This window comes from Littorina saxatilis, linkage group LG2, assembly GCF_037325665.1.
Source record: "Littorina saxatilis isolate snail1 linkage group LG2, US_GU_Lsax_2.0, whole genome shotgun sequence".
Lineage (NCBI taxonomy): Eukaryota > Metazoa > Mollusca > Gastropoda > Littorinimorpha > Littorinidae > Littorina > Littorina saxatilis.
In genome coordinates this window covers 82382593-82397508 of record NC_090246.1, presented here as the reverse complement: position 1 = coordinate 82397508, position 14916 = coordinate 82382593, and the positions used below count along the sequence as shown (strand labels likewise).

Sequence of the window (14916 nt, the reverse complement as noted above, 5' to 3'; positions counted from 1 at the left end):
CTTTAAATTCCGAAACAATATATCCTTTCGTCTCATTTTTATGTCTAAAAACGTCAGGTGATTGCTTCCTGCAGTAGTTTGCAATGCATTATTTCTCCTTGGCTGGCAATGTGTGGGTATATAGTTTCACTTCTTTTTTTTTTAACAAGGGCGGTTGAATGACTTAATGGGGACTAAAATTATCTTGGAAATTGTTTTGCCGCTCTTTGATGTTTAGGCGTTCGTTTTTGTTTTTTACAGTTTTGTGGAGAAGAGAGGATGGAGGAAGATTGGAGAGAATTTGTGTGTTGAGAGGGATCGGGAAGGGGAGGAAGAGAGAGTGTGTGTGCGTGCTGTGTGTGTGTGTGTGCGTGCTGTGTGTGTGTGTGTGTGTGTGTGCACGAAGAACAGTCACACAGATGGAGAAGGAGAAAATGAAAATTTGCTCACCTGAAGAGCTTCTTTGCCACCTTATCTGTCTTGTACCCTCCTGTTCTTTTTTTTTAAGACCCCCCTCCCTCCCCTTCCCCACTTCACCTCAGAAAACCACATCTATTCCTTTTATCCCTCCAGTGCTTGAGAAAATAATGAGGTAATTTAAGCCCATGATGCCAACACAAGAATCCTGACAGGCTGCTCATTAGAGTTGTCCTCTTTCACTTGTTCGACCCTTTGATGTGGGGTGAAAGTGATGGAAGCTAATGAGGTCATTCAGGGTGGATGTGTGATCCTGGCACCATGTTAACACACCTCAACACAGGGAAAATTCATCTCTAGTTAGTGTTTGTGTAAATAATAAAACAATTGGGTTATAAACTTGCGTGCGTACATGATAGGGATATACCTACACATGGCCGTGCTTTGATATTTGCCTGTCTTAAGTTATGTCTCCGAGTTTTCTCTGTCTGGTCGTCCCCCCCCCCCCCCCCCCTCTCCAACACACAAACACGCTCTCTCTCTCTCTCTCTCTTTCTCTCTCTCTCTCTTTCTCTCTCTCTCTCTCTCTAACTCTCTTTCTCTCTTTCTTTCTCTCTCTCTTTCTCTCTCTCTCTCTTTCTTTCTCTCTCTCTCTCTCTCCAACTCTCTTTCTCTCTCTTTCTCTCTCTCTCTCTCTCTCTCTCTCTCTCTCTCTCTCTCTCTCTCTCTCTCTCTCTCTCTCTCTCTCTCTCTCTCTCTCTCTCTTAGGCACACAGAGCAGTGTTTGTGCTATCATTGAAAGAAGTTGAATGTTACCAGCCACACCCTGCAGGTAAGTTTTTTGTGTTTGTCTGGAAATCCCTGGCTCTTTTTTCCATCTTTAATTGACTTCAGGCGAGAAATTGAGTAGAAAAACTGCCGCCAAAAAAACAGGTTTAGAAAGACCCATTCTGATGCCCTCAAGAGGTGAGTGATCTCTGATATCTTGACATGTAGCACCTGTCGCTCCTCTTTGTGAAAGGTACCATTAGCAATGCAGGTAAGAAGTGGGTTTGTGTGTCTGTGTTTGAAGGAGTTTGTGAGTTTTTGAGTCACTTGAGAAAAAGTGACTCTATGTAATCGGTCAGTGTTAGTCTGTCCGGCCGGCCGTCCGTAGACACCACCTTAACGTTGGACTTTTCTCGGAAACTATCAAAGCGATCGGGCTCATATTTTGTTTAGTCGTGACCTCCAATGACCTCTACACTTTAACGATGGTTTCGTTGACCTTTTTCAAGGTCACAGGTCAGCGTCAAAGGAAAAATTAGACATTTTATATCTTTGACAAAGTTCATCGGATGTGATTGAAACTTTGTAGGATTATTCTTTACATCAAAGTATTTACATCTGTAGCCTTTTACGAACGTTATCAGAAAAACAAGGGAGATAACTAGCCTTTTCTGTTCGGCAACACACAACTTAACGTTGGGCTTTTCTCGGAAACTATAAAAGTGACCGGGCTCAAATTTTATGTGAACGTGACTCATTGTGTTGTGAATAGCAATTTCTTCCTGTCCATCTGATGCCTCATATAATATTCAGAACTGCGAAAGTGACTCGATCGAGCGTTTGCTCTTCTTGTTCAAAAAATGTTTTACAGAAATGTGGAACGGCAGGAATTTGTGCATTAGATCTGTGTTTGCATTATCTTTTGCTTTTTGTGTGTGTTTTTATCTTATTTGATGCTGTTTACTGAAGATGTTTTTGTTGTTTGTCAACCGCATCATATCATCATCATCATAGAAAGCCACCATTTCAATGTATACCCTGAGTATAGATAGCTCTTTTTAATATAACAGGCCATGATAAGATATACTACCTGTCTTGTTTTGTTTTGCTTTTATGCTAACTAGAAGGTGCCGGTGAACATTTTGATGTTGAATTGAAAGACTTCGTTTCAGAGGCAGACTGACTGGACTCTTCTGGACTTTTGTCCAACTCTTTGTCTAACTTTCCAGACTCGACTCCTGGCTCTTTGACAGTCTCTTCCCCTGACTCTGTGTCTGACTCTTTTCTCTCTGATGTTTTTCAGGAGCCAGCAGAAGCCGGTCAGACAGCCGAGGCAGCAGCAGCACCAGCGGCGAGCAGCAAGGTCGGCCTAGAGGTCACCAACGAGGAGCCCGAGCCAGCGCAGGACATCGAGATGCCGCCACCCATGGCTATCCAAGGTCACTCTTTCAAGGCCAGTCCTGAGGCGCCAGCCGCTCCAGCTGATGACGCTGTTACTCAGCTGGTGAGTGATCGCAGTGTGTGTTGTGGGAAGCAGAATTTTTAAGGCTAGTTAAGGTCGGTAGGCTGAGAGAGAGACTGATGTTCAAGACTCCTCATCCTGGTCAGACTGGTTTTCAAGAGGTATATTATGTAGCCACATTTGATGTGAAGTGTGTGTTACACCTGGTATTGATAGTGTAATTACTGGACTGGTAAATGGCCTAGGGAAGCAGAGATTTTAACACTAATTTTAAGCTAAAGATTGCCACCGCCCATGGCTATCCAAGGTCACTCTTTCAAGGCCAGTCCTGAGGCAAAGAGACTGATGTTCAAGCCACATTTGTGTGTGTTGCACCTGTGGTATTGACAGTATCATGACTGGACTCGTGTGCACCCTTGGGCAGCAGAGAGTGTTCAACACTAGGCCAAAGATTTCAGTCAAAGCCAGCAGGCTGAGGGAAACTGGTGTTGAAGCGATGAAATGATTGAGCCACAGTTGGTCTGAAGATGGGGGCATTATAAGATTATGCTGACAGCTTGTGGTAACAGTTAGGAATTATCTGCATCCACCGCTACAAACAGAAGGGGGTGGGGGGGGGGGGGGGTTGTTATTTTTCTGAATTATCTGCATCCACCCGCTACAAACAGAAGGGTGGGGGGGTGGATTGTTATTTTTCTGAATTATCTGCATCCACCCGCTACAAACAGAAGGGGGGGGGGGGGTTGTTATTTTTCTCGACAGCAGATGCTGCTTCAGTTGATTCATCCCAGCTGTAATGAGTACCTAATAGTAATACAGCAGTCCCTCTCATGAACGACACCCTTGGGCCATAGGCATAGCAAAACTGTCAGTACATTGCAGGTGTCTGGTCACGGGAGGGGTGACCACACCACCCCCTCCCCCATACACTCACACAGGGACACATAAACAACAGGATTGAGTCTATGCTAATCACTTCTTGTGGCCACTAAACAATAACAATAAACTCCTAATACTTCTTTAAACGTTCTGTAAAAATGATCTGTATGAAAAGTGTTGAAAAGAAGAGATAAAATAAATCCTCAAGGCAGTGAACACACTCACCATGCACTGACATACGAAAGCAGCCACACAAACACAGCACAGAGGAGCGTGTGCAGATGCTTTGCAAGAATAAGCTTGAAAACCAGTTTGAATAAATAGCAGCAGATAGAGCTGCATGTCATAATCATGTAATTTATTTTTTTCTTGTTTGGCTTTATTGACTGCATGCCGATCATGTGGCATGGCAGTGACTTTTCACTCTTCAGTCGGAAATACACTGTACATAACACATTTCCCACTCTCCCTCACTAATGCCTACCCCAAGCCGTGACAACTGATGCTTGGAAATTGTGTGGAAGAGTACACCTCTCTATTTCTCTCCAATGCTCTTCCTGCTGACATGTAGTGACACCGGACACCCCACAGAGTTTAGCCAGCTAGCCCTCCACCCCCCACCCCCTTCCTCTCTGTCACTCCCTCCAGCCATGTACTGTTTGGGGCTGTGGCCAGAGAGGCCAGCTGCACTGTTCACTCAGAGCAAAACTAGTTGACTGTGTCCTAACTTTTGACAAAGCAAGACAACTGAAGGGTTCACAGATTAGGCAACCGACTCACTGGTCAAGGCTGAGGGGAAACAAGAGTATCTTGTCAATGAAAGAGGTTACACACAGACACATGATGCTGAGAACTGTGGCCGGTTTTTCACTCTCTTTCGCTCAGGACCTTCATCGACTGTGGTTTCTGTTGTTTACGTCCAACAGACAAGAATAAAGAGCACAGTGCTGAGTTTCATGTTGGCATCTTCGCATGTACTCCACTCCTGACCAAAACTACCCCCCCCTGATGGGTACACTGCACTCAAGTTATCAGTGACTGTCATCACGCCATTGCGGCTGTGATCTTTGTACCAAGAGCCGGACTGCTCTGTTATCGATTTTGTTGTGGTGAAAATTTGACGATGATCTCTCCGTACATTGGAGGTAAGACCTGCTGTTGGGACCGAAAATGAGTGTCCGCGTCCACGTTTTATTGTGATTGTCCATGGAATAGAAAAGGAATGTGTTCTGTGTTTCAGGCAACGCTCAGCTTGAAGGCTCAGACGGAGGTGGCCACAAGCTCTCTCGACCTGGCAAACGAGATTGAAAACATCGTCAAGCAGCGAATTGTAAGATATTTTGCGTGCAATTTTCCTCTGTATATCATGTAGAATACTGTTTCCAACCATGTCTTTAGATGAAACTGCACTCAATATTGAAACTTTTTTTTTTAGATGACTGTAAACATGCTGCAAACATTGATTGCATGTTTGGATCAGGCACACAAATGCTGAGATCTTTCAAGTAATAAAGAAAGTTAGGATTGTAATTTAAAAACGCAAGACAATTACAGAGGGTCAAGGCCAGGAGCACATTTCTTAGATGAAAAGATATGAAATGAACCAATTCATTTGTGACATTGTTGTACCAGTTCCCTAGACCTTGAGTCATTGACATTGTTGCGAGCCTTACACGGAAGTGGAATAGAGGAACTGGGGAAATAAGTCTGTCTGGTGTTTGTATGGATTGTGAAATAGTGAATATTCTTACTTTTATTGAAGCAAGCTTTCCACATGTGCACCTTGTCTACGAACGTGTCTCATCCACACCCCTTGCTAGTAACTAGCCTATAGTGTCATGTGGAAAAGGTTGCCTCCATTAAAGACAGTGTATATTTACTCTTTCACAACCCATACAAACCGGAGATTTGTTTTTTCCGAACAACATCTATTCCCTAAACCTTGAGTCATTCACATTGTTGCTAGCCATTAAAATGAAATAGAATTCCACGGCTTCACTCATCTGATCACTGTATTATGACTCATCACTGACTGTGAAAAGAGAACTTTCAGGCCAGCAAATGGTAGAATCATTTTTCATCTCAACAGTACTAATCAGTGAAGGAGCTAGATCCTCACAAAGTACCTTTTTCTTTCTATACAGTGCAGCCCCTCTTTTGAGACCCATGATTTAAGGCTTCCCACTTTTAATACCCTACTTTCTTGAATCTTGTGTTGATAATGAGCTTGCTGCAGTGGAACCCCTCTTTTAAGACCGTAAAACGTCTTAGAAAGTGAGGTCCGAAAAAGGAGGGAGTCTTACAATGGAGAATGGTTATGAACAAAATTTCTAAGAGATAGGGTCTTTGAAGGGGAGAGGTTGGTACATAAGCTGGCAGAACATAGACACACACCCTCCCCCCTCACTTCCCCCTCCCTCTTTTAGACCTGATTTTCTCAGATTTTAGGGCCGTCTTAACGGGATGATTTCACTGTACTGTACTTTTTTCCTTGTGATGACTGTTGTGTGGGAAAATAGCTCAGTCGGTAGCAGCACTGGCTTCAAAACCAGTTGTCGCTATCGGCGTGGGTTCGATCCCCATGTTCGGCAAGGGATTTATTTCCCAGAGTCAACTTTGTGCACACTCTCCTTCCTTGGTGTCCGAACACCCCCGTGTGTGCACATGCGCGTGATAAAGAACCCAAGTTCACAGCAAAAGTCTCACGGCTTGGAAACATGAATACACGCATGCATGCATGAAAAAAAAAAAAAATGGGTAGTGCTGTATACAATACTAGATGATTACCCGCTTCGCCGGGAAGAAGTAGAGCCGAATACCAGGCTGCGCCTGGGACGCTGGCTTTGCCGGCGCACGAAGGAAAGGAGATAAACGCGCAAAACACTGGAGACCTTCTAAAAATAGTAACGTGCAGTGACCTTCTAAAAATAGTAACGTAGTAACGAGAATATGGATTGACGTCACACGGAGGAAGGGAGATAATCGCGGCTGAAAAGACTGGAGAAGATAAGGAAGAGTTACTGGTAGTGGATCCAGACCAAAAAAAACCAAAATCGGTTCAGCGCGCACAGCGCTGCGCGCTGAGAGCACGTGTTGAAATATCTCATCGACCAGGTTGTGTCCAGGGTGTACCTGAATATGATCACCAAATTTGAAACAGATCCATCGAGAACCTTGGCCGCGCATTGCGCACAGACAGACAGACACACAGACACTAGTCATATATATATATAGATAGCAGCTCGCTTTCCCCAGGGAAAAAGCAGCCTGAATTTCCATGAGCGTAACCTCACAGGACTATATGAATCTTATCCTGATCCTGATCCTTACCCTTACCCTTATCCTGTCTGTTGATACAGGAGCCGTCAGAACCCACTGTGAAGTCAGAGAGCAGCTTGGAGGAAGAGGGAGAGGGGAGCAAGGAGGAGGAGGAGGACAGCACAGAGGGCGTGGACTTGGAGGCAGAGAGGGCCAAGTACCTCAAGAAAAGACAGTCAGTACTCATTGCATGCACTTTTTTAAAAGAAAATTATTTTATTTTATGTTATCTATTTTATTTATTTTTTTATTGTAATTTTTTATTTTTTTATTTGTTGTTGTTGTGTTTATTGCACCAAAGAGTACCTCAAGAAAAGACAGTCAGTATTGCTTTGCATTTCTTTTCTTCTTGTCTTTTTCCACAACTTTTTTCTGTCCAGTTTTTCTATTTGCTCTCTCTCTCCTCTCTCTGTCTGCTGACTCCTAAAAATAATGCTACAATCCCTGTCTTTTCTGTGCACACAGCATCTCTCTCCCCTGTATTCTGTCTGTCTCTTCCTCTCTCCCTCTCTCCTTGTCTTTTCTGTGTGAATTAATCTCTCTCCCCTCTCCCCTGTATTCTTTCTCACCTATTCCATCCTTGTGTTGTACCTCGTTGACAGAGAAGTAACCATGACGTTTTGTGTGCAGGTTTGTGATACAAGAGCTGTACGACACGGAGCAGGCCTATGTGGAGGACCTCAGACAAGTGGTGGATGTGAGTAATCTTTATCAGACAGTGGCTCAGCACAGTCTTGGTACAGTGGGACTCCACTTTTCACACCTCCAAACATTTATAAAAAAAATAAAAAATAAATTAAAAATTGTCTTAAAAACGAGGTTTTAAAATGGGGATATAGATGTACAGGGGTTATGAACAAAAAAATCTTTAAAAAAAACAGGGTCTTAAGGCCAAAAAAAAAAATAGGTCTGTTTACGGTAACATAGGCCCAAAAAATAGAGTCGGTAGGTCGGGATTTTTTTTTTTTTTTTTTTTTTTTCTCCCCCAAAAACCATATTTTTGCTTTATTTTGCCAAAAAAACAAGATTTTTTTTTTTTTTTTTCCCAAATGCCAAAAAAAAGTCTAGGGTCGCGCGAAAAAACTAGGGTCGGTCGGGTTACCGTAAACAGACCTATTTTTTTTTTTTGGGCCTAATCTTATATTGGGGGGTTCCACTCTAGTCTTTATCAGCCAGTGGCTCGGAGCAGTCTTGCTATTGGAAAGACATTCATTTCGCACAGTATGTTGATCACTGCTCTGTGGTTATGGAAAGACATTCATTTCGCACAGTATGTTGATCACTGCTCTGTGGTTATGGAAAGACATTCATTTCGCACAGTATGTTGATCACTGCTCTGTGGTTATGGAAAGACATTCATTTCTCACAGTATGTTGATCACTGCTCTGTGGTTATGGAAAGACATTCATTTCGCACAGTATGTTGATCACTGCTCTGTGGTTATGGAAAGACATTCATTTCGCACAGTGTGTTGATCACTGCTCTGTGGTTATGGAAAGACATTCATTTCGCACAGTATGTTGATCACTGCTCTGTGGTTATGGAAAGACATTCATTTCTCACAGTATGTTGATCACTGCTCTGTGGTTATGGAAAGACATTCATTTCGCACAGTATGTTGATCACTGCTCTGTGGTTATGGAAAGACATTCATTTCTCACAGTATGTTGATCACTGCTCTGTGGTTATGGAAAGACATTCATTTCGCACAGTATGTTGATCACTGCTCTGTGGTTATGGAAAGACATTCATTTCTCACAGTATGTTGATCACTGCTCTGTGGTTATGGAAAGACATTCATTTCGCACAGTGTGTTGATCACTGCTCTGTGGTTATGGAAAGACATTCATTTCGCACAGTATGTTGATCACTGCTCTGTGGTTATGGAAAGACATTCATTTCTCACAGTATGTTGATCACTGCTCTGTGGTTATGGAAAGACATTCATTTCGCACAGTATGTTGATCACTGCTCTGTGGTTATGGAAAGACATTCATTTCTCACAGTATGTTGATCACTGCTCTGTGGTTATGGAAAGACATTCATTTCTCACAGTATGTTGATCACTGCTCTGTGGTTATGGAAAGACATTCATTTCTCACAGTATGTTGATCACTGCTCTGTGGTTATGGAAAGACATTCATTTCGCACAGTATGTTGATCACTGCTCTGTGGTTATGGAAAGACATTCATTTCTCACAGTATGTTGATCACTGCTCTGTGGTTATGGAAAGACATTCATTTCTCACAGTATGTTGATCACTGCTCTGTGGTTATGGAAAGACATTCATTTCGCACAGTATGTTGATCACTGCTCTGTGGTTATGGAAAGACATTCATTTTGCACAGTATGTTGATCACTGCTCTGTGGTTATGGAAAGACATTCATTTCGCACAGTATGTTGATCACTGCTCTGTGGTTATGGAAAGACATTCATTTCGCACAGTATGTTGATCACTGCTCTGTGGTTATGGAAAGACATTCATTTCGCACAGTATGTTGATCACTGCTCTGTGGTTATGGAAAGACATTCATTTCGCACAGTCTGTTGATCACTGCTCTGTGGTTATGGAAAGACATTCATTTCGCACAGTATGTTGATCACTGCTCTGTGGTTACATGTGAGTCTATGGAATGTTTGTGTGTGTTCTAGTGTTACATGAACCTTGTTTGTGTGTGTTACAGGGTTACATAAATCATGTTTGTGTGTGTTCCAGGGTTACATGGATTTTGTGTGTGTGTTACTATTACATTATCTTGTCTGTGTGTTACAGTGTTACATTAATCTTGTTTGTGTGTGTTACATGAATCATGTTTTTGTGTGTTATAGTGCTACATGAATCATGTTTGTGTGTGTTACATGAATTGTGTGTGTTACATGAATGTGTGTGTTGCAGTGTTACATGAATGTTTGTGTGTTACAGTAGTACATGAATGTTTGTGTGTTATAGTGTTACATGAATGATGTTGATGTGTGTTACATGAATGATTGTGTGTTGCAGGGTTGCATGAATGATGTGTGTGTAACAGTGTGACATGAATGATGTGTGTATAACAGTGTTACATGAATGATGTGTGTGTAACAGTGTGACATGAATGATGTGTGTGTAACAGTGACATGAATCATGTTTGTGTGTTGCAGGGTTACATGCAGTACATGAAGGAGAACCCCATGCCAGAGGACATGGAGGGCAAGGATAAGATTGTGTTCGGCAACATCCACCAGATCTACGACTGGCACAGAGAGTGAGTGGCCGTCTCTTGTTTTCACACTGGTTAACACTACTATCATTGCCAAACAGGGACTTGGTCAAGTCCATTGTGATTGTTAAAGCTGGTTGGCGTGGGAGGTCATGAATGGCTCGCTTGTTTTCCTGTTATGATCACATGGTTATGTGTGTTTTGGGCTTTTTTTCTCTGTTTACATTTTTTTTGAAAGCTTTTTTTGATGATTGTTTTGTCATCTGAACCTCCTTGTTTGTTTTACTGTTTGTTTTGTCATCTGAACCTCATTGTTTGTTTTACTGTTTGTTTTGTCATCTGAACCTCCTTGTTTGTTTTACTGTTTGTTTTGTCATCTGAACCTCATTGTTTGTATTACTGTTTGTTTTGTCATCTGAACCTCATTGTTTGTATTACTGTTTGTTTTGTCATCTGAACCTCATTGTTTGTTTTACTGTTTGTTTTGTCATCTGAACCTCATTGTTTGTATTACTGTTTGTTTTGTCATCTAAACCTCATTGTTTGTTTTACTGTTTGTTTTGTCATCTGAACCTGATTGTTTGTATTACTGTTTGTTTTCATTGCTTGTTTGTAAAACTCAGTACAGATCCCTCTTTCGAAGCATTTCTGGCTATTGACACTTACAAAATGGTTTATTTAAATGTTGCGTCAAAGTCTTAACAACAATGTGATGGTATTAAACTGAGTATTCCAACGAACCATGGTATGCGGAGCTGACACCACTGAAATTACAGTGTTTGGGGATAAACATCTTTGACATAACAAAAATTTTAAAATGTTTTTAATTTTATCTAATGCAAGAGAGCAATCAGCTCAAAGAGCAACCCCCTATAACGTGATTGACTTAAAGATGTTACGCCGTGAGCAGTGCTTGTCTGAAGAGTGTGGCAACAGTGTGTGTTACCAAGATCTTTGTCTATAATGGCTTGTTTCAAACAACCTCAGCTCGGAGAGGGAAACAGCTTGCAGCAAGTCTTGGCAACAATTTTACTGAAGGTCAAAAAGCTCTGCTCTCTACTGTCAAAATAGTCTTCTTCTGGTTCGTTCTACTGTCAAAATAGTTATGAAAACATGTACAATCAAGCCTCACTGGTACTGGTCTTGTTATCTTGAGTGGCTGTTTGCAAGCTGGGGTGATTGTATAAATGAGGTGGCTTATGTGGTACAGTGGTACCAGTGGCACTCTGATGAGAGGACACCTGCCAGTAAGGGACAGCTTCAATACGATGTCCCTTTCTATCAACGTGACTAAAGCATACCTGTGGTAAAAGGACAGTGCAATACAGTGGAACCCCCTTTTAAGACCCAGCATAGAACACAGCTCTCCCTCCCCCCCCCACCCCCGCCCCTGCCCACCCTCCTCCCTTTTAACACCTTGCTTTACCTCCATTTTAAGACGTGATTTTGTCATATTTTGGAGGTCTTAAAAGCGGGTTCCACTGTAAAGAGGCACTTTTGGCTGGGTGTACTCTCATCACAGGTACCACTGTAGTCTGTTGTTGTAAGGTCCTTATATGTAACTCACTTTTCTTGTCTTAAAATGCCAGAGTCTTTGGATTCTGCAAATACTGATATAGGAAAAACAAGAATCTTTGAGTTCATTCAGCAACTGTCTATTATCAGAGTTAATTTGATTCCAGGGAAAAGTGTTGTTCACTTTATTTCTAACTACATGTACAGTAGAGTTTTAACACTATTATAATGTTTCACTGCTAAATTTGGTTAGCAAAAACAAGTTAACATGACCCCCCCCCCCCCCCCCCCCCCCCCCTCCACCCCAACCTGACTCCTTCAGTCTCCCTCCTGCCCGTTTCCTTCATCTCACTGCCTGTAGGGTGTATGATAGGAAACAGATGCAGGATGTCTCAGCAAGTTGCCTGCTGTGTTATGAAATAGGGGGAGACTCCCAGGTAGACAGGTAACCACAGCAAGTTGCCATTGTCTCTCTCTCTACCTGTCTGCCAGACCATCCTCAGTTGGAACAATAACTTGGGCTTGATTCAATGGCTCTAGGGAAGTCTGCATACACTCTTTGTTTTATTTGTCTGTGATTCTGTCAACAGAAATTCCCAGTCCATTACCTTGTTGACAGAGAAATAAACAGGAACACCTGTGTTGGAGAAAGAGGCTGAACCTGTTTCAGGTTTAAACGCATTTCAATGTAGGAAGAACATAAAGTTTTGTTGAGAGAAATCAGGATTTTGCACCTGAACATTTACTGGCTTGCTTTGCACCCACTCACCTCCTTCTCTCTGTCACTCCAGCACCCCCCCCCCCCCCTCCCCCTATTTATCTCTGCATCCCCCCTCCCCACACACACACACACGCACACAAACAAGCACTGTGTCTGGTGCACTGCTAGTAAGCAAAGTTTGAACACGAAATGACAGGGGGTGAAGGATTAAAAAATAAGTTTCTGTATCTTTTAAAAAAAAAATTTGTTAGGTGGGATGGGGAGGCAGTTTTTGCGCCCAGTCGGAAATTTCTTCTCTGCAGGAAGAAAACAGATTCAAGAGATAGACTGGAGCCTGCCAATAACAGCTAAAGCTTTTAACAACAATAATTTGTATATTTGTTATTAGCAGTTTCCTCCCCACCCCTTCCTCTTTGAAAATAAACTACAGCAAAAACAAAAACAAAACAAAAAAAAAAGGGGGGGGGGGAGATTCAGGCCAGGGCGCTGCAGAACACAAACAAAAAACATTGCTTACTTAAGATAACGATGATGTCAAATAAAGTACCGGTGTATCATTATATGTGCAACAAATGTAAGGAGTCTTCAGTGTTTTCGCTGCATGGCGGCACCAGCTCAGCAGGACGTGATGCAGAATGAAATTGAAAGCTGTGTCTGTCGGCCCAGTAACATCATCAAGAGCGTGCAATAACAGCATACGTTTATTCACTTGTTTGGCTAAGAGCGTGGAAGGTTGAAGAGGGTGAGTGGGCGGGGGATCCAAGTATGGAAAAGAAAATAAATGTGCTCAAGGATATTTAGGTCTGTTTAAATGTTTTGCCAAAAAAACTACCTTGGTATACGCCTGCTGAGGTGAACAGGTACAGTGAATTGTTAACACAGTCAAATACCCCTTTTAAGACCTCCAAATATCTGAGAAAATAAAGTCTTAAGAAGGAGGGAGTTATCAATTAGGGGTAAATTGACAAAGGTTATGAACAGAAAATCTGAGAAAACAGAGTCTTAAAAGGGAGGGAGTCTTAAATTGGGAGGGGGGGGGGGGGTCATAAAAGGAGGGTTCTACTGTACTCCTGCTGAGGTGAACAGGTACAGGGAAGTGTTAAAAAATACTGGTGAGGAAAGGAAGCTGGTTTTAAGTAGTGCACGATTTCACAGTTTTCAATTTCTTAGCTTCAGTATCTCAGAGCTCATGTATTTGATATTTATCCTTATAAAGATGTAACTTCAATCCAGATTTTTGTCATTGGTAGAATCATCAAATGTGGCCCACACAGGCTGAGAGAAAAACGCTAAGTTTACAAGAAAAAGAGTGGAAACGTACTATATTAAAAAGAGACAGGAAAATGTTATGGAAAGTGGGGTGGAAACATTGCAAAGTAGATCCCAGAGAGAAGAGAAGAAAAAAAGTAAATCTGAGGTAATGAACGTTGCACAGAAGATTTGAACATCTGCACACAATGTAATACTGCTTTGGATTTCTATCGGAAGATAGATTAAGCTATGACCAACATCCTAGTTCCATCATGCGAGCAGAGTCACAGGAAACAGGAACCTTCCTGTGTTAATGTCAACATTGCAACATCATCATTGCTGCATATAGTCACTCCACTGTATGGCAATCAAAAATACACCACACATCTTGGTGTTTTTTTAAACCCAGGAGTGTTAGCTGTCAAGACATAAACATTTCTGGCAGACAGAAAGCCGGCAAATTGTGACGGGTAGGCCCTGAAGTTGATGACTGCTTTCAAGTTCTTATCCTGAAATGACACCACGCAGGTTAGTTGGCAAGACATAAACCTAGCTGGCAGACAACAACACTGGTAATTGTGACGGCTATATATATATACCTTGAAGTTGATGACTGCCGTTAAGTTCTCGTTGCGAAATGACACAATGTTGCAGTCCCTGCTTCTGGCATGGCACCTTGCAGGCTTTTGGCAGCAAGCGCAAAATTTACTGTCAGACAGAGTTATCAGCACACTCTGTCAGCATCTAATTGCGCACAACTTTTAAGGTAGAGAGGGGGTGCCTCAGCACAATAATCGTGTGGGTGCTTGTAATTGGATGCTTTAAACTTGTCTGAGAGGTATGAAGCATGGCGTTAAGAGCCTGCCTACATTTCAGCTTCGGGCAAAACCGCTAGTTTGTGTGTTCCTTTAATTAAAAATACAACAGCAACAACAAAAAACGGGGAGAAGAAAAAGAACAGATGACTTGTTTTTGAGATTCTTTTCTTTCTGCTACTCCACCCCAACTCATAAGGAAATCACTAAAATCATTAACACCTGACGGGCTCAATGGCCTAGTGGATAAGACGCCGGCCTCCCAAGCGGAAGGTCGTGGGTTTGAATCCCTGCTGCGCCTGGTGGGTTAACTTAAGGGTAGAGATTTTCAATCTCCCAAGTCAACTTATGTGCAGATCCGCATGTGCCTTTTCCCCCTTCGTGTGTACACACAAGCACAAGACCAAGTTTGCACAGTAAAGATCCTGTAATCCATGTTGAGAATTCGGTGGGTTATAGAAACATGATTATATCAAGCATGCATCCCCCAAAGCGGCATATGGCGGGGTAAAACTCTTGTCATACAGGTGAAATACTGTGGGAGTTTCAGCCCATGAACGAAGAAGAGGTTCAACACCTGAAATGACTG

At 42.3% G+C, this 14916-nt stretch overlaps 1 protein-coding gene across 2 annotated transcripts in view; it reads left to right on the top strand.

The window, feature by feature from the left end:
• LOC138959910 (triple functional domain protein-like) overlaps positions 1-14916 on the top strand; it is a 243912-nt gene that overhangs the window by 216329 nt on the left and 12667 nt on the right. For both annotated transcript variants that reach the window (XM_070331585.1, XM_070331586.1), the window contains exons 42-46: positions 2468-2668; positions 4746-4835; positions 6865-6998; positions 7454-7520; positions 9967-10070. In XM_070331585.1, the coding sequence (XP_070187686.1) occupies positions 2468-2668; positions 4746-4835; positions 6865-6998; positions 7454-7520; positions 9967-10070 (596 nt within the window). The remainder of the gene's footprint in view (positions 1-2467; positions 2669-4745; positions 4836-6864; positions 6999-7453; positions 7521-9966; positions 10071-14916) is intronic.